At 36.5% G+C, this 18,601-nt stretch overlaps 1 protein-coding gene across 1 annotated transcript in view; it reads right to left on the reverse strand.

Moving 5' to 3' along the window:
* Positions 1-4,330: 4,330 nt before the first annotated feature.
* The window catches only part of NME8 (NME/NM23 family member 8), a gene marked incomplete at its 5' end in the record, with an annotated part of 40,431 nt that continues 26,160 nt past the window's right edge, over positions 4,331-18,601 (reverse strand). The window contains 4 exons of the mRNA XM_032286753.1: positions 4,331-4,487; positions 9,413-9,665; positions 11,872-12,016; positions 18,301-18,452. Of these exons, the coding sequence (XP_032142644.1) occupies positions 9,428-9,665; positions 11,872-12,016; positions 18,301-18,452 (535 nt within the window). The remainder of the gene's footprint in view (positions 4,488-9,412; positions 9,666-11,871; positions 12,017-18,300; positions 18,453-18,601) is intronic.

Here is an 18,601-nt window from a genome sequence, read left to right on the forward strand (position 1 = left end):
TATACTATGAGGCTACAGTAATCAAAACAGCATGGCACTAGTACCGAGACAGAGATATAGACCAATGGAACAGAACAGAGGCCTCAGAAGTAATGCCTCACATCTACAACCATCTGATCTTTGACAAACCTGACAAAAACAAGCAGTGGGGAAAGGATTCCCTATTTAATAAATGGTGTTGGGAAAACTGACTAACCATATGCAGAAAGCTTAAACTGGATCCCTTCCTTACACCTTATACAAAAATTAACTCCAGATGGATTAAAGACTTAAACATAAGACCTAACATCATAAAAACCCTAGAAGAAAACCTAGGCAATACCATTCAGGACATAGGCATGGGCAAGGACTTCATGACTAAAACACCAAAAGCACTGGCAACAAAAGCCAAAATAGACAAATGGGATCCAGTTAAACTAAAGAGTTTTTGCACAGTGAAAATGGACTTTTAAATGTGGTTCTCATGTCATACCATGGTAGGATAGGTGTTTGTGACACAAATACTTTCCTTCATTATGGAATACTGAAGACCATAAAAAATGTTGTAATAAAAGAGTGCAAAGGTGTGCAAGGCATAAATGTTTTCTGTATTTTGTCTAATGAACATGTGTTACTTTTATAATTATCAGACACTTCAAAAATATAATCAGAGATGGATAGGTATAGAATGTAGTTTGGTTTAAAGACATTTAGACATGCTAATTTGAAAACTATTCCCTTGATTATATGTGTTTTCCTCTGGGTCCTTAGAGAAGCAATTGCCAAAATAGAATTAAATGTGCAAAATGCCTGTGAGAGAGAATGGCGAGGGATCTGAGTAGGGCTGGGGGAGCTGTCAGAACACAATGGATGCCCACCCTGAGTAAAGGGGAGAGGAAAGAGACAAGAAAGTTTGGGTAGAAGCATTCCAGACTGCTGCGACGTCTAAGGAAGGTGTGGCAAGGCTACTTGGGAGTCTTGAGCCGGTCATCTGTCAAAGGAGCCCCTCTTCTCCCAGGGACAGCTCTAAGTATCCTGTTGTGCTCTGTCTCTGAGTGGGAGTGGCCCACAGGTAGTGTGGTCTTGCTGCAAAGGTGGCAATAAATTTCAGGTTGCAGAGCTAGAATCCTTGTCAATATGGCCTCTACAATTGGAGGTTCTGATTTACAATCTTATGGTCATCACACTATGACAATCATGAAAATATTAAAATTTGGCCACCTCATTTTTCCAGCACAATCTATAAGGTAGTGTCAAGCAACAGAATGTCTCTGTCAATTTCTGTAACTAGCAGCCATACACTATTTAATCCCTCAGCCTTGGACTTTTATCTTCATGCTTTTTCATGTCTTTTTCTTTTCAAACGTATTGAACAAATAATATGTTGATCACCACTACAGATCTTACAGTATTTATTTGCTCTGCTATCTGAGAGAAATCTCTTCCTACTGGAATGTAAGAAAATATTTTTAAAGAGGTAATTCATCGCAAGAACAAAGCCATGGTGTGTAATTTTGTCTTTACAGCATAATTCTAATATATTTAGTTGTGAAATTTGTATGAGAACAATTTTAGAACTAAAACATGCAGCTGCAGTATCTCAATAAGAACAACTTTATAATGGCTAGCATGACTCACTTTAATGACATGTTATGAAAAGGGAAAACAATTAAATTGTTTATTAACAATTAAATTCAGCTAACAGGGAGAGCTTATAATCAAGGACTATTCCTAAATCTCATAAAATTATAAGAACTTGAATAATATAACAAGGTGCAAAGGACTGAAGTTAAGCCAAAAAATGGTATCATGAATAAAATTTCACCATGGTACCAAAATAAATCTAAAATAACACTGTTGATTCAAACTGATGAATTTTAAAAATTCATTAATATTTTAATGATAATTCTAATAGTTCAAAATATTATATCATTGAAGTATTTCAGCAGCTGAAAATCAGTAGACAATTGCCAAGTCATGTTTCTCCCTTTGTGGAAAGCATAAAATGTCTGGCTTTGGAGGTCATCCAAAGTAGCTTCCAATGGATGAGCAGGTTCAGACACAGTTCAGATAGGCATCAGTGTCAGGAATCCCTTTCAGTATCCAGAAAGGGCACCAAGATTGTCCAGCTGTAGGGCTACAAATAGAGGAGGGCATATTTTACAAAATCTATTCATTTTCCATAAGTCATCCAGAGAAAGTGCCAGAGAGCATTAGGCTCAAATCAAGAAGGCTTTGAGTGTCCTGTCACAGAACTGGGCAGAGTGGACTGAGCACAGCCATCAAAGAGACTCTGGATTTAGGGTCAAGGTGCATGACTGAGTCAGTACTAAAGAATGGGGACTGCTCTGTCTGGGGGAATTCATGCACTGACCTCATCCCAGCAAAGTCATCCTCATGTGTTTGCTGTTGGGATAGAGGCGCTTTCTGCAATTGTCCCATTGCCTACTAACTGAGCCCATCCCTGAATTTGAGCCCAAATTGGGCTCAGTTAGTAGGCAATGGGACAACTGCAGAAAGGAATGGGACGCACATCCCCACCTTGCTGACCGTTCTCAGCCCCGAGCTCCAATTTTCCCTACTGATTTTTTAGGCCTTACTTTCCTCAGCCACAGTGGCCCAGGCCATGCTTTTATTACCTAAAGTGCAGCCGAAATTCAAGGCCAGACCATTTAGCAGAAGCACTGGTGACTTTCTAGCCTTTTAAAATCTTTCTTCCCCAGGGCAGGAAGATATTTCCAAGTACTGCTATCCCCAGTCCTTACATGCCTGCTCCTTGCTGCTGTGTTCCACCCACTAAATACAATCACCTCGAGACCAAGATGACCTCTAATTAAAGCTTAATTGGATAGCTCTCTTTACATATTGATTATTAGATTTCTGGCTACTTCAACTTGAAAGAAATGGCCTTTCTCTATGGCTTGTGTGCGAAATATTTGCACAGCTTTAGTCACATATACACACAACTGAGTGTAGCCTGCCATCTTCTGGTGAAATATGATATCACTGTTAAGAGTGTCTTTTTCCCAATGCATTCAAAGGTCTGGACCATTTTTATATACATGTGTGTAAAGTTATGGGTTACATGTGCAGATCATGCAGGTTTGTTACATAGGTATACATGTGCCATTGTGGTTTGCTGCATCCATCAAGTGGGCCAAGGATATGAACAGACATTTTTCAAAAGAGGACTTTTATGCAACCAACAAACATATGATAAGCTCATCATCAGTGGTCATTAGAGAGATGCAAATGAAAGCCACACTGAGATACCATCTCATGCCAGTCAGAATGGCGATCATTAAAAAATCAGGAGACAACAAATGCTGGAGAGGATGTGGAGAAATAGGAATGCTTTTACACTGTTGGTGGGAGCATAAATTAGTTCAACCATTGTGATCTGGACCATTCTTGAGGCAATAGGACTGTGCCACTTAGCACATCGTATTATGAAAATCCAAATACAATTAGGCCATGTAAAGCAGCAGACAATAATATTCAACATGTGGGAGCAGGGAAGGTGAAGGAAGTGAGGAAAGTGAAAATATTTACTGTACTTACTCCACTGTACAATCTAAAGGAAGCCAATAATTGATTTATCTTATTTTTGTAATGCATTCTGGAGAAGGATTGAGAAATATCCTTACTGATAACTCCCATGTACATAACTAGATTTTGTGTAATTTAACACTGTTGACAGGCATGCTTCTCAAACATTATGTCGGAATATGAAAGTATTGCAGTGAGTAATCTGTTACTCATGTGGAAGGATCAAAGATTGTGAGTGTCTTAATTTTATTAATATTAGAGTTAAGAAATTAGATTGGAAACTTAATCATTCCACAACATTATTCTCACTCATTTGCAATCTAATATTTCTCCTGAGTGGAATGAAAGGGAAGGTATCACAGCTAACATGACGAGAACAGCATAGTACTCTGTCTATGGGCTTAAGAGCATACCACTGCAGAAAACATCATTCAGAGTACATTGTGAGAGTGGAAAATAAACAAAAAGGAAAAGAAAATTGGCTTATTACCTTCTTGCATTATCTTACAAACAGAGAGTTCGGTATACTGCCTGCACTGTATTATAGTTTGCAAATTATATAAGTCTATATGTCATCTTTTCTGCAAGAAAGTTTAGAGTCAAAATTTTGACCAATTTTAAATATACATTAGGCAGCATGCATTTGTATTTACCTCCACTTTTGGCTTTATTTGATCTCTCCTACTCCCTTCTTCCCTACATTCCATATTCTTCCCTCAATTATGTTGTTGTGTATTGTGTGCATTTATATACCTTAAATCTTTTCTGGAAGATCGGGTAAAAATAAACATTAAGATTTGTTTGAGGATAACTTTTTTATTGTTATTATGCATAGCCATGCATTTTTGTATCTTGAGGTGAGTTTTCCTTCAAAGCATGTTTTTCTTATTATTCCTCCCAGGAAGCTGTGCCAAATGATTATATGTTGATGTGAACTTATGTATTATCTTCTCAAAGTCCTAGGAAAAGAAAGAATGCACTTAATAAGATGAATGAAGGAAGAGTTTAGGGAGATTGTTGTTATTGCTATTGCTATATCTTGTTTGAAACAAAATTTCCTTTATGTACTATCTCTTTAAGAACTTTATTAAAAGCTTACTTCTTTTTCTTCAACTTTATTTTAAGTTCATGGGTACGTGTACAGGATGTGCAGGTTTGTTACACAGGTAAAGGTATGTCATGGTGGTTTGCTGCACAGATCATCCCATCACCTAGGTATTAAGCCCACTATCCGTTAGCTATTCTTCCTGATACTCTCCCTCTCCCACCTCCCACCGACAGGCTCCAATGTGGGTTGTTCCCCACCATGTGTCCATGTGTTCTCATCGTTCAGCTCCCACTTACAAGTGAGAACATGCGGTGTTTGGTTTTCTGTTTCTGCATTAGTTTGCTGAGGATAATGGCTTCCAACTGTATCCATGTCCCTGCAAAGGACATGATCTCATTCCCTTTTATGGCTGCATAGTGTTCCATGCCATATATGTACCACATTTTCTTTATCCAGTCTATCACTGATGGGCATTTAGACTGATTCTATGTCTCTGCTATTGTGAATAGTGCTGCCATGAATATACATACACGTGCAAGTATCTTTGTAATAGAACGATTTATATTCCTTTGGGTACATATCAGTAATGCAATTGCTGGGTCAAATGGTATTTCTGGTTCTAGGTGTCTGAGGAATCAGCACACTGTCTCTCACAATGGCTGAACTATTATACACTCCCACCATGAAGGCTTACTTTTAATCAAGGGTTTCGATGTTAAGATGACTTGCATTTTCTTTTAAAAATGTAAAACCTAATTAAAAATGTAAAGCCTAATTTTGTATCATTTTGGAAGGGGTTTTGAAGAGTTATCTTGCAAGAGCTTTTGTGCTTGTCTGAAAAATAATTCTTCCTTATTTCACTATTTTTGTTACTTTTTTTTTATCCTGGCAATATATCAGGGTGTGTGTGTATAAAATTGCCATTGCAACCATTTAAGTGTACAAATCAATGGTATTAATGACATTTACATGGTTTGCAAATGTCACCACAAACTATTTCCAAAATATTTTGTTAGCTTAAAAAAAACCTCTGTATCCATTAAGCAATAACTTACAATTTCCTCCTTTCTTCAGCCCCAAGTCTATAATTTACTTTTTTTCTCTACAATTGCCTATTCTAGGTACCTCATGTAAGTTGAAACATACAATATGCATTCTTCTGTGTCTGACATTTCATTTAGCAAAATGTTTTTGAGATTCATCCATGTTGCAGTATGTATCAATACTTTATTCCTTGACTAAACAATATTTATTTATTTATTAATGCCTAAATAATATTCGTTGTATGTTTATACCACACTTTGTTTGTTCATTGTTCTGTTAATGGACACTTGGGTGGTTTCTGTCTTTTGGCTATTGTGAATAATTTTTCTATAAACATTAGTGTACAAGTGTATGTTTGAGTCCCTGTTTTCAGTTCTCTTGGGAATACACCTAGGAGTAGAATTCATGAGTCAAATAATGATTCTATGTTTATTTAACCTTTTAAGAAACTGCCACACAGGTATCCAGAAGATGTACCATTTTACATTCCCACTAGCCCAAAGTGACTGTGGTTTTTTCTATCACTGTACATTATTTTCAAGCAATGCTCACTCTTTTTCCACCCTGAATGGTTTCCCAGTCACGTAAAACAGAGGTGAATACCTTGTTCAGGCAGGCTCCAGAAAGCTTAAAACAGACAGACACTATCATTTGTGAATCAGATCTGCTCTCTTCTCTCTGGAACCAGAGACAGCGTCCCAGCCTGGGAATACAGGCTGCAATCTTCAAGCTGGAGTTGTGGGACAAGCAAAAATGCCACACAGCTTTCATAACATTCTTAAGTTGCCTTTGTGTTGATCCAGCATTCTTTTGGTTGCTGTGCACTTCTGGTTATTTTCCAGGTTCTGACAAATTTGGTTCTGACAGTCTCTGGTTGTTTATTCAACATTCCTATAGAAGGATGGGAGCTTAGAGCTGTCTTCCTCACCATCTTGCTGACACCACTTCAATGGATCATTCTTGATGTCCCTGCTCTGCGAGTTTGACTTACACTCCATTAAAATGTTCTCCACCCAACATGAGCAAGACACAACTCATAGTATTTCCCTTTAACTTGCTTCTCTCTTCTGGGCCCCCTGTCTCGGAATGGTTAGATCCTTTTCTCAGGTACTCAAGTCAAGAAGCTTTCTCTTTTCCCACTTATTCGGTAGAGTGTTAGTCAATCAGAACTGTGGATGCAATGCAGACTTCTAAGACTTATCTGATCATTCCACTTATGACAAAGTTTATTTTTTTCTACACTAGCCCAGGCTTCATCGTAGTTCATTTTGATTATTGCAATGTCCCCTGCCTGGATAGTTTTGCATTTCATTCCCCCTCTTTCCATTTCCTGTATGCATCTGCCCAAAGAACTCATGCTTACCTCTAGTTACCCTAAGACACATGTTCATTTTCTATCCCTTGCTCTTGGAGTCATTAGCTCCTTTAGGCCAAGGAACAAGGACTGCATATATTCATCCCTGCAACAGTTTCCAGCATATAAAATGAGCTGAACAAATGATTCCTGAATGTCTGAAACAGACCCACAATACCAGCCCTCAGAGTGATTTGACACGGTGTAGTATACATAGTAAGACAGAAACCAGCAAAATGTCTATGTGTGTCAGTATATATATATACAGTTGCTTAAAAACTTTCAAAAGTGAATTCTCTTTCTTGCTTCCTTATCTCTGATTTTGAAAATGCTACCATTCTTCAAGGTCTATTTCATTTCTTACTTTCTCCAGCTCCTAATGATGAATATATACCTACCAATTCGGCACTGAATTCCACTAATTGGAAATCCCCTATATCAGTCCTATTGCTTCCCCCATCACCAAAGGGAGGGATATGTAGATGTTAGGAGAGAGACAGGAGAAGCAACAGAAGCTATAAACAGAGTTTAGCTTCAATGACAGCCCCACCCTGCCAGCAATTCATCACTGACACGCTTAATAATATACTGCCTGATGGTGGTTATGATTAAATGCTGTGTCTGCAAGTTTCATCACTCCATTAGATTTGCATTTCCCTGAAGGTAGCAACCTTCATCAACTGGTTTTACATTAATGAAGAACCCACAGTTCAAGTAGACACACAATACACATTTTCCCAACAAAAATTTTCATGGCTTGTGGAATCATGCCTTGGTCTGCTATTGAGTCAGACTTTTGAAATAAACTGTGTTATACTAGAAGTAACTTTTATTTTATACACCTAATGTGTCAACACACTAGGAAAATTATATTCTAAATGACAACACTAAGAAAGTAATTCACTCTTCTCTCCCTAAAGAATCTTGTTGGGTATGCAGAGGTTTCTCAGTTTCACAGTGCTTTTTCGTTATGCTCTAGAAATTGACTCTCAGTTTGGTTCATTCAAGAGGAGACACCACTCCACACACAAAGAGGCTGTGCAGTCATATTCAAGTCAGCAGCCAGAGCCACGTGGTGGAGATTGGTGAGCCTGCTCTTTGAAAATAAAGAAAGCAAGTTCGATGAGCAAAGCGACCCACCTTGCCCTTCATCTCCTACACCATTTAGTAAACAAGGAGATTCAATGAACTTATTCTACAGACCTCTATCCAATAAGTACTTATTTGCCAAGGCAAACAATTTCCTTTTGCTTTATGATTTCTATTTTTCTATTACATTATCATATATCATGAAAAGGTAGTTAGTAGGTTCTAAATTTCCAAATAATTAGAGAACAGAATACAGGTTGCTGGATGATACTTTGGCCATTCAGGTAATTGTTAAAAAGTCAGTAAACAATAGATGCTGGTGAGGCTGTGGAGAAATAGGAATGCTTTTACACTGTTGGTGGGAATGTAAATTAGTTCAGCCATTGTGGAAGACAGTATGGCGATTCCTTAAGGATCTACAACCAGAGATAGCATATAACCCAACAATCTCACTGCTGTGTATATATCCAAAGGAATATAAATCACTCTTCCATAAAGACACATGCACACCTATGTTTATTGCAGCAATATCCACAATAGCAAAAACATGGAACCAACCCAAATGTCCATCAATGATAGACTGGATAAAGAAAACGCAGTACACATACACCATGGGATACTATGCAGGCATAAAAAAAGCCAAGATCATGTTCTTTGCAGGGACATGGATGAAGCTGGAAGCAACCATCCTTAGCAATGTAACGCAAGAACAGAAAACCAAGCACTACATGTTCTCACTCATAAATGGGAGCTGAACATTGAGAACACATGGAGACAGAGAAGGGAACAACATATACCCGGGCCTGTTGGGAGATGGGGGCTGAGGGGAGGGATCTTAGAGGACAGGTCAATGGGTGCAGCAAACCACCACTTTACACATAGACCTATGTGATGAACCTGCATGTTCTGCACATGTATCCCCCACTCATTTTTTAAGAATAAATTAAAAAAAAAAAACTTTGACCACTCAAACTGGAGAACTGGAAAGGAGTTGAGGAGAGGGACTACATGAGGCTTTTTATGTCACCACATAAATGACACCACAGCTCAAGACCAAGGCATGCAAACCAATGGGTGCATTGCCTGCCCTGCTGCCTCCATCTCTAAGGCCTGGATGCAGCATCCTCAGCCTGGTTACAAGCAACCTGAATCCCTAAGGTCATCAGCATCTACAAGGCTCAGCTTTGAGGCTGAGGGGCTACTATGCAACAGCATGGTGTGTCCAGCAGGAAATAAAGTTTGATTCAGGAATTTAGGAAAAGTTCTGCTTTTTTTTAGGACAGGCTTGTCCTAGCCTCAGCCACTGCAACAAGCAAGTAAAATAAAATGATAATTAAACAGGTACGTACTTCATAGTATGTACTTTAATTTTCTTCAGGATTCTCAGAAGAAAAATCTTCAAAGAGTCTATTAATAACCTCTTTTGCGTCATAGACAGTAGATGCTCCATGGACAATATTTTTCAACTTACTTATTCCAAACTGGGCTCGGATGGAGTCAGGGGAAAGTATTTTTGCTTCTTCTGGGTCTGTCGGGCCCATTAATAGTCTCCATTTTGCAACAGCATTCCACTTAGTCAGAACCATGACCATAGATGGACCCCTGCAAAGAACGATGATTTCAGAAGACCCAGCCTACTGAAAACGATTGACACTGCAAACAAGTCTAAGGACAGAACACTGCAGCCCCGGCCAGGGAGTTCCTCTTTATTTTTTGTCCTGATCAGTACAATCATGTACTTTCTTTTTTTCATTTCTCCCTCTTCTAACAGGTTTATATGCTAGGTAAGTGCTATAATTTAATTCTAGAGAATATTTGTCCATGAAGTCAGATTATTTTGCTACTCTGAGGTCTGTAGATAGAGACATTGCCATACACTCAAGGCTTGTTGCTTTATGGTTGTCCTGCATCCTTTTACCCCTTCAGAGATTGCCTCCAGTTCAGACAGCCACCTTGCTCAGGCCACCCTCATTGCCAGGTTGGCCTACCTTCAGGTGTCTGACTGATGTGAGGATACAATAGCCTGGCCATCTCAGCCATCACTGGACAACTCTGATAGACCAATCTAGCTGTGGTCAACAGAGGCTGTTTTCTGGCCTGCACTGCATCTTGACTCTCCTTCATCCCCATCCTGGTTCTTTGCCCTCTCTTCCTCCTGGCATCCTTAATCAACAGCCTGAACAAGGAACTCTTCCTACTCCACAGAAAATGCAACTTGCAACAGTTATGAAAGTTAGTTTTCTAAGCTGTCATGGTGCAGTCCTAATCTTCTGCTTATTATTTATATCTAAATAGCACTTATATTCTATTAAATTTTGTTAACTTTATAAATTCTGCCATCCTAAACTCATTGAAAAACGGTCAGGAATTGAAAAAAGAAAAGATGTGCATTTAAAGAGGCTTCTTATACGTAACTTATACGTGTGTGTGTGTGTGTGTGTGTGTGTGTGTGTGTGTAGAGTCATGTATCTTTTAACAATGGAGATACATTCTGAGAGAGGTGACATTAGGTTATTTCATTGTTGTGCAAACATCATAGAATATACTTACAGACCCCTAGATAGAATAGCCTCTTACACACGTAGGCTCTCTGGTATAGCCTATGGCTCCTGGACTATAAACCTGTATAGGATGTTATTATATGGAATACTGTTGGCAACTGTAACACAGTGGTAAGTATTTGTGTATCTAAACATGAACAGAAATGGTAATGCATTGAGTGATGACATTACAATGATCATGATGTCACTAAGGCAATAGGAGTTTTTCAGCCCCATTATAATCTTACAAGACCACTGCTACACATGTAATTCATTATTAACTGAAATATTGTGCTGCAAAGCATGACTGTATATATAATTTTTGATATTTAATATAGATAATAGAAAAAACGTATTTAACTCATAATAAATCTGTAAGGATATTCACATAATTATGAACTCTGTGTAGAAGAGCGTTTTGGAAAACAGCAGTTAAAGGCAGTTTGACTGGGTTCAGGACCCAGTCAAACATTAATTTTGTGACTATAGACAACTTCTAGCCCTGGGCCTCTGTTCTCTCAAAATCAAAGTGGAAGTTCTAGTAAAGCTACTTCATAGAGTTGTTATTAGAAAAGTCAAATGAAATAAAGTGTATACAGCTCTTTACAAGGCCTGGAACTAAGGAAACAATAAATGTTCTCCTTCAATTCCTATGGAGTGGTTACAAAGTTATGTGTTGTCAGTAACAGATCCATCATGTAGAAGGAAGTTTTACAAGAGTGTATTTTTTATCATAATATTTATGTTATTGTGTATACATAGTTTGACAAGCTATCAACACACGTACAAAAATATGTGAATAATCGTAACTAATATTTATCAAATGTTTGATATCTGTCATGCACTGTTCCAAGTACTTCCAACACATCAATTACATAGTCCTCACAACAAGCCTATTAGGTAGATATGATTATTATCCCCATTCTACAGATAAGAAAACTCAGGCAATAATTAAGTATGTTGGCCAAGCAGGGGTTTGAACTGAAGCAGGCTCTATAAACAATGTGATGACCTAGAGAAACAGGAAGGAAGGAAGAAGGAAAGAAGGCAAAAAAGAAAGGGAGCAAGGGAGACAGAAAGAGAGAGAGAAAGGAAGAGAAAGGAGGGAAGGCAAAAAAAAAAAAAAGATGAACCTCAAATGTTAACAGAATGTCTTTTCATGAATGACACTAGATAAAATGTTTTAATTAGGTTTTGTATTTTTCAAAGTTTCTATAATGAACATTTGCCACTTACATAATGCAAAGAATTATGTGTCAGAGACTTACTCAGTTAACATTTCCAATAAATCTTTATAAAAGTCTTTTCCTGTTACTTTTGAATATATTTTCTCTGTTTGATCAGGAGTTAGGAGTATTTGCTTCGCCTGTGTCAGATCAAATCCGGCCTCCTTAATAATCTTCAGGATCTTCTCTAGGAAAAACAGATATTTGATAATATTGCAGATTACTTCATTTTTCCTCCGCATTCAAGTAGACCAAAATAACTAGGGAAAATGAAAGTTTAACTTGCACCCTGTGGTTTAACATGGCAAAACTCTGCTAAACTAAATTCAACTTCAAAAGCACCAAATTGATATTCAGAACTTTAGTATGTTAATGTAGATTTTCAGTCTCTGAGGTTCACCTTTTCAGAAACCACCTGAAACACCTAGTAGACCACAAGAGTGGAAGGGAAAGGGACCTGCTCTTATGCTAAGCATAAAGATATGTTTTCACCTTTATGCCACAAATGCCAAGCCATTTCTTGCTACATATGGATTGAAGGATAATGCCAATCTGAATTCTTCTCTCTGAAGAATCAGAGTACCATCGAGGAAATTAAATAAAGCAAATGTTTTCAAAATCTCACCAACAGCATAAGTTTTGAGGGCTACATTCTAGAGACAAAGGTGAACCAACTGAGAAACTGGGAAGTTTCTGGTAAAACAGCCTCTTCCTTGCTCCAGATCAAGAGCCATAGAGTAGGCTGGGAGCTAATGGCAATCTGATTATAACCAACAGATAGCCTGGAGAAGGCTGGGTCTCTCCTGCTAGAAGGTAGATGGCCAGGATCTGCCCTAACCTGGCACTGCAGAAATGAATGGGAATAAAACATAGACCTTTCCTCAGATATTAACTGTCTCAACAGAGAGCCAGACCTATAAGATAAAATGAGAAGGTGATCATTATTATAGAGTAATATATAAGGTACCCAGAACCACAGGTGAGAAAACAATTAACTTTCTCTGGGGAGGTCAGGGGTGACCTCTCAGAGACATGGACCTTTGTGTGAAGCATGGGAAAAATAAGGTGTGATCACCAAGTGGACAAGTAGGGAAAGGACAGTGCAGGCAGACTGAGCAATGTATGCCAAATACGGAGGGCGGGAAGAACTGACTGGGTGAAAATGTACTAGAGATGAAGTTAGCCAAGTAAGTAGAAGAAGGATTATCAAGAGCTATGTCCTGTGAAGAAATCTAGACTTTACTCTAAAAACAACAAGGAACATTTGAGACATCCTAAGAAAGAACATATTCAGGTCTGTGCTCTAAAATGTTAATTTTCTTTGCACCATGAGGGTGAATTAGGGTAGGAGTGGGTTATTGTGGCATTGCAAGCAAGGTATTTGAAGACTAATGCAGTTTTTGGAAGGCAATACTTCTTGGGAAAAGGGGGCACCTTGGAAAAGAAAAGTCCCTTGCTGTTCTTAGGTAAAGGCAGCAAGTGGTTCATGTTAACATTCAAGATAAAGATAGAGTGCCATAGGCAAAGAGACAGATTCACCCCCCCTGCAAAGGCCCTACCTATTAAGAAACTACTTAAATATATTAATACAAAACCAAGAAAACACCTGAGCTGAGAAACGGAATGAGCTAACCCAAACCCTTATTAATCTTTACTAAACCATTATAAAAGATAAAATTAAAATTACTATGCTAATTAAAAATTTCTTCCCCATTAAATAAATAAATAAATAAAAGAAAGGGAAGGAGGAAGGAAGATAGGAAGAAAGCAAGCCAGCAGAAGGATGACAAATACCCCCCAAACTGTAACACGATACTCTAATGTGAATTAAGCAGTTTGAACATAAAAAAATCATAAATCAGAACTTCAAACTCAAAATTAGAAGTGTCCAAGCAATGAGTAGATGTGAAATAAAAGCTGCACTCAAGAAAGACAAAGAAAAAATAACAGAAATAAACTAGGTGTCTAATGTAACTTAAAATATAGAGAAGGACATAGAGAACAGAAGTAAAAATAGCCAAGTTAAAGAAAGAGAAGTCAATAGAGGAAGTGATAGATACAAAAGTTAGGCAAAGACAAGCATGTCCACACATGTATGCATGTATGTAGGTGTGTGTGTGTACGTATCTGTGTATATACATAATTAAATATTATATATAATATATAACTGTATTTATTTTAGAAATTTGACTTCAGCATATCAAAAAAGCATATTTTTTAAACTACAAATTGAGTAAATCAAACTAAACACTCAGAAACTTCAAAAGAATTCCTCGTTAGTTCAGTTAGTGAAGTCACTAAGGAAAACAAAAAAAACAAGGAGGAGAGCATCACACACTGGGGTCTGTTGCAGGGAGGGAGGACAAGGGAAGAACAGTGGGGGGGTGGGAAGGTCGGGGAGGGATAACGTGGGGAGAAATGCCAGATGTAGGTGACACGGGGGATGGAGGCAGCAAACCACATTGTCATGTGTATTCCTATGCAAGAATCTTGCATGATCTGCACATGTACCCCAGAACCTAAAGTACAATAATAATAATTTTTAAAAAAGAACAGTGGAACAGAGCTAATATTTAAAACTGTGAGGCAGGGAAACAATCTTGAAATAAGAGAAAAATCTAGACAGTGAAAAAGACTAGCATGTATCTGGAAAAATAAGCCAACAGTGGTCAAATCTCAGACGTATTTTAGTAAAACTACTAGACTTGAGAAGCAAACAAATATTAACCTTTTCTTTTGGCAACATACCATATTACTTACAATGAAACAAAAGTCAATATGGCACCAGGCTTCTTGGAAGAAATACAGGAAACAAGAATAGAGATGCACTGTCAAGAAACTCCAAGAAAAAATGTGAGCCTAGGATTTTTTTATCCAGCATTTATGTAAATGTATTTTCTAACAAAGTATATTTCACACAACTTCAGAAAACAGAATAGCTCTAGAAAAGAGAAAGTAGATTAAGCACACTAACTGTCACAAAGGTAACAGGATATCATTTAAATCAGAGAAAACAAATAATAGGCACTCATTCAAGAAAACAGAACTTTCAAGCGTATCCAGCTCACCTTATTTTGCTGTTTTTGTGTTTTGTTTTAGGCTTTGTCGTGTTTTGTTTTAGGCTTTTAGCAGCCTGAAGACAAGGTTTTTAGTTTGTCTCTAGTGATAACCAGAAAAGGATGAGGAAGGGGCTTTACTGGCCCAATCAGAAACAGAAACTAAGAACTCATGACTATATTACCTCCCTTGGACACACCTGATAGATATGCCAATAAAAACAACTTCCAGAACAAATAAATTTCTCAAACACAAAGAAAATGTAAAAGAAAAAGAACAACAGTAAAAGAAAAATAACACGTAAATATAACTTAAAATAAGACATTTCAAATTAAACACATTATTAACATAAATAAATACATTATGTGAGTTTATCTCATCTACTATTTTTTTTTCCTGTAAGACCTAAAACAATAAAACTACTACAAGAAAATACAGGTGAAATGCTTAAGGCATTGGTCTTGGCAGTAATTTTTTTTATAAGACCTCAAAAACACAGGCAACCAAAGCAAAAATAGGCAAATGGGATTGTATCAGACTAAATTCTACACAGTGAAGAAAAAAAATCAACAGAGTGAAGAGAAAACCTACAGAATTCAAGATAATATTTTTAAGCTATGCAACTGACAAAGGGTTAATATACAGAATATATAAGGAACTCAATAGGAAACAAACAAAAACACAAAAAAGGATTCTGGTTTAAAAACGGGTAAAAACTTGACTGGACACCAAAAAAAGATGCACAATGACCAACAGATATATGAAAAATGGCTCAACATCTCTTAAAAAATTAAAAATAGCACTACCATATATCATCCAGCAATCTCAGTATGGGTATATATCCAAAGGAAATAAAATCAGTACATTGAAGAAATATCTGTACTCACATTTTTATTGCAGCATTATCCACAATAGCCAAGATATGGAATCAACCTAATTGTTCACTGATGGATAAATGGATAATCAAAGTGTGATATATCCATATATATATATATATATATATACATATATATATGTGTGTGTGTGTGTGTGTGTGTAGATAGATAGATATAGATATAGATATAAAATAGAATATTATTGAGCTACAAAAAGTAATTAAATCCTGTCATTTGTGTCAACATAGAGGAACCTAGAAGACGTGATCTTAAGTGAAATACGCCAGGCACAGAAAAGACAAGTGCTGCATGATCTCACTCATATGTGGAACCTGAAGAAGTTGATCTCCCAGAAGCAGAGAGCAGAATGCTGATTGTAAGAGGTGGGGAGGGTATGGAGGAGGGAGAAATAGGGAGAGAGAAAGTCAATGGGTACAAGTTCTGGTGTTCTACTGCATAGCAGGGTAACTATAGTTAATAATATTGCATTGTATATTTCAAAACAGGTAGAAGAGGAGATTTTGAATGTTCTCACCACAAAGAAATGATAAAGTTATGAGGTATTGGATATGCTGTATACCTTGATTTGATTATTACATAATGTGTACATGTATCAAAACATCATACTGTACCCCATAAATATGTACAATTGTTTCAATTTAAAAAATTAAAAATAGATGAGTTGTGCACTGTATTATTATAGCGAATTTGGCTGTTTAACAAACATTTTGAGAGAAAGTAATAAATACAAATCCGCCTTTATGGGTTTTATGTGTGAGACAAGCCTAAAAAAAGTGATTCAAAAAGGCTAAAAATAAATAGGCAAAAATGTACAAGGCAAATGCAAATAATAAGAAAGCAGGGTGTGTGGTCTTGATAGCGAACACATAGATTCAGGTCCTAAAGCCTTAAATGAGACAAATAAGAACCTGTGTAAAGCTAAAAACTAAATTCACCATGAATAGTTTTAAATATCTATATATCAAATAACATGGCCACCACCTTTATAAACCAGAAAATGCAGGAAATATAGCCAGAAATATGCTGAAAACAGGTAACTCACATCTCTAGTTTCTGACAGATCACCAAAATCCAAGACAGATCAAGTTGGGAAAAACATAAAGCAAGATGAATCAAACTATAAGGCTGGTTTTATCTTATATTCAAAATTTTCACCATGATGCTAGTGATAATATTTTTTCTCCTCATACACACAGAGTCTTCACAAAAGTTCACCATATCGTACTTCAACAAAACCATAACAATTTCAAAAAATGCAAGCTTTTTCTTCTACCAGAATTTCAAAAAGTCTCTTTAAAAAGTAATTTATTTGTTGAATAACTGTAAGGCCCAAGGGAAAACACAAACCGAAATTACAAAATTTTAATAATTAATTGTCAATAATCAATAATAATGAAAACACTACACATTAGAACCTGTGAGCTATAATTAAAGAAGTAATCAAAGGAAAATGTATAACCTTAAAATTCATATCAATAAAAATTAAAAGTTGAAAATAAATAAATATCCAACTCAAAAAGCTAGAAGAAGAACATAAAAAGAAAACTACTAGAAAACAGAAGGAAGAAAATCATGAAGATAAAACCAAAAATAATAGAAAAGAGAAAAACGTACAGCTCATGAATGAATTAAACTTTTATTGTTTGAAAGGGAACAAAATAATAAAGGATAAGTTAGAAATAATCATTGAAGAGAGGAAATTTAACAATAAGAAATTACAAATCACACAGATGAATAGATAACTTCCTAGGAAAACATAATTTAATCATATTTGCTCAAAGGGTGATAGAAAGTTTAAATAAAGCAATTTTCATAAAAGAAACAGAGAGAGTAATCAAATAATTATCCCATAAAAAAGCAGCAGGCCCAGATGTTTTCACAGGAAAATTTTACCAAATCTCAAATACCAATCTCAGTGCTGCTTACACTCTTTCGGAGCACTGAAAAAGTTGTTCACATTCCTTATGAAGCATCCCATTGATTTCTAAACCTGATAGACACCAAACCAAAAAATGGAAAGTAGAGATCAATCTCACTTTTAAGTCTCAATACAAAACAAACAAACAAACAAAAACAAAAAAAAACCCAAGTAAAATAGAAACAAATAATACCCAAAAGCATACCTTAAAATGCATCATAACTAAGCAACATTTATATAGAAATGGAAGGATAGTTCAATATTTGAAATATCATTAACATAATATTTCCTACTAATACATCCATGAAAAAAATAACTCATCATTTTTATAAATTCTATAAAGGACTTCAGCAAAATTCAATACCATTTCTGATTAAGTGAAAGACAAAGAGAAGGGTGAGGGATGGAGTGGTGACAGATATAGTGAGAGAAAATATGACAAATTGTTAAATCTAAATGAAGTGTATGCATACTCATTGCAACTTTTGTTTTTTGAATTTTCTGTTTCTTTCCTGTTTTGATTTTCTGCTTGTAAATTTTTTAAATGTTCACAAAATTTGGAGAACATGTATATATTGGCTTTTATTCTTAAATATTTACCTCTTTGTTCACGTGTTGCGTGAGGTTTAATCAAGGCTAAGGTGCTTTGAAGAGGAAAGAAATGATTTATTTCCCTTTCAGCAGTTTCTAACGAATCGCTGCCATATAACTGGTTGACTGGCAAACTGTCCATCGCAAATCGTGCGCATAAACTTTGAAAAAGAAGTCAAGTTTAAAAGCTATTAGAACAGAACGGAATAATATAACACAATTTATATAAGTTGTTCCAAAGTTAAGAACAACAGCAAATCATTCCAGATCTTGACACTGTGCAGAAGTAAGTAAGTACATAGCGGCTTAG

The sequence above is a fragment of the Sapajus apella genome, unplaced genomic scaffold (assembly GCF_009761245.1).
Source record: "Sapajus apella isolate SASKATOON/1434 unplaced genomic scaffold, GSC_monkey_1.0 scaffold19, whole genome shotgun sequence".
NCBI classification, from domain to species: domain Eukaryota; kingdom Metazoa; phylum Chordata; class Mammalia; order Primates; family Cebidae; genus Sapajus; species Sapajus apella.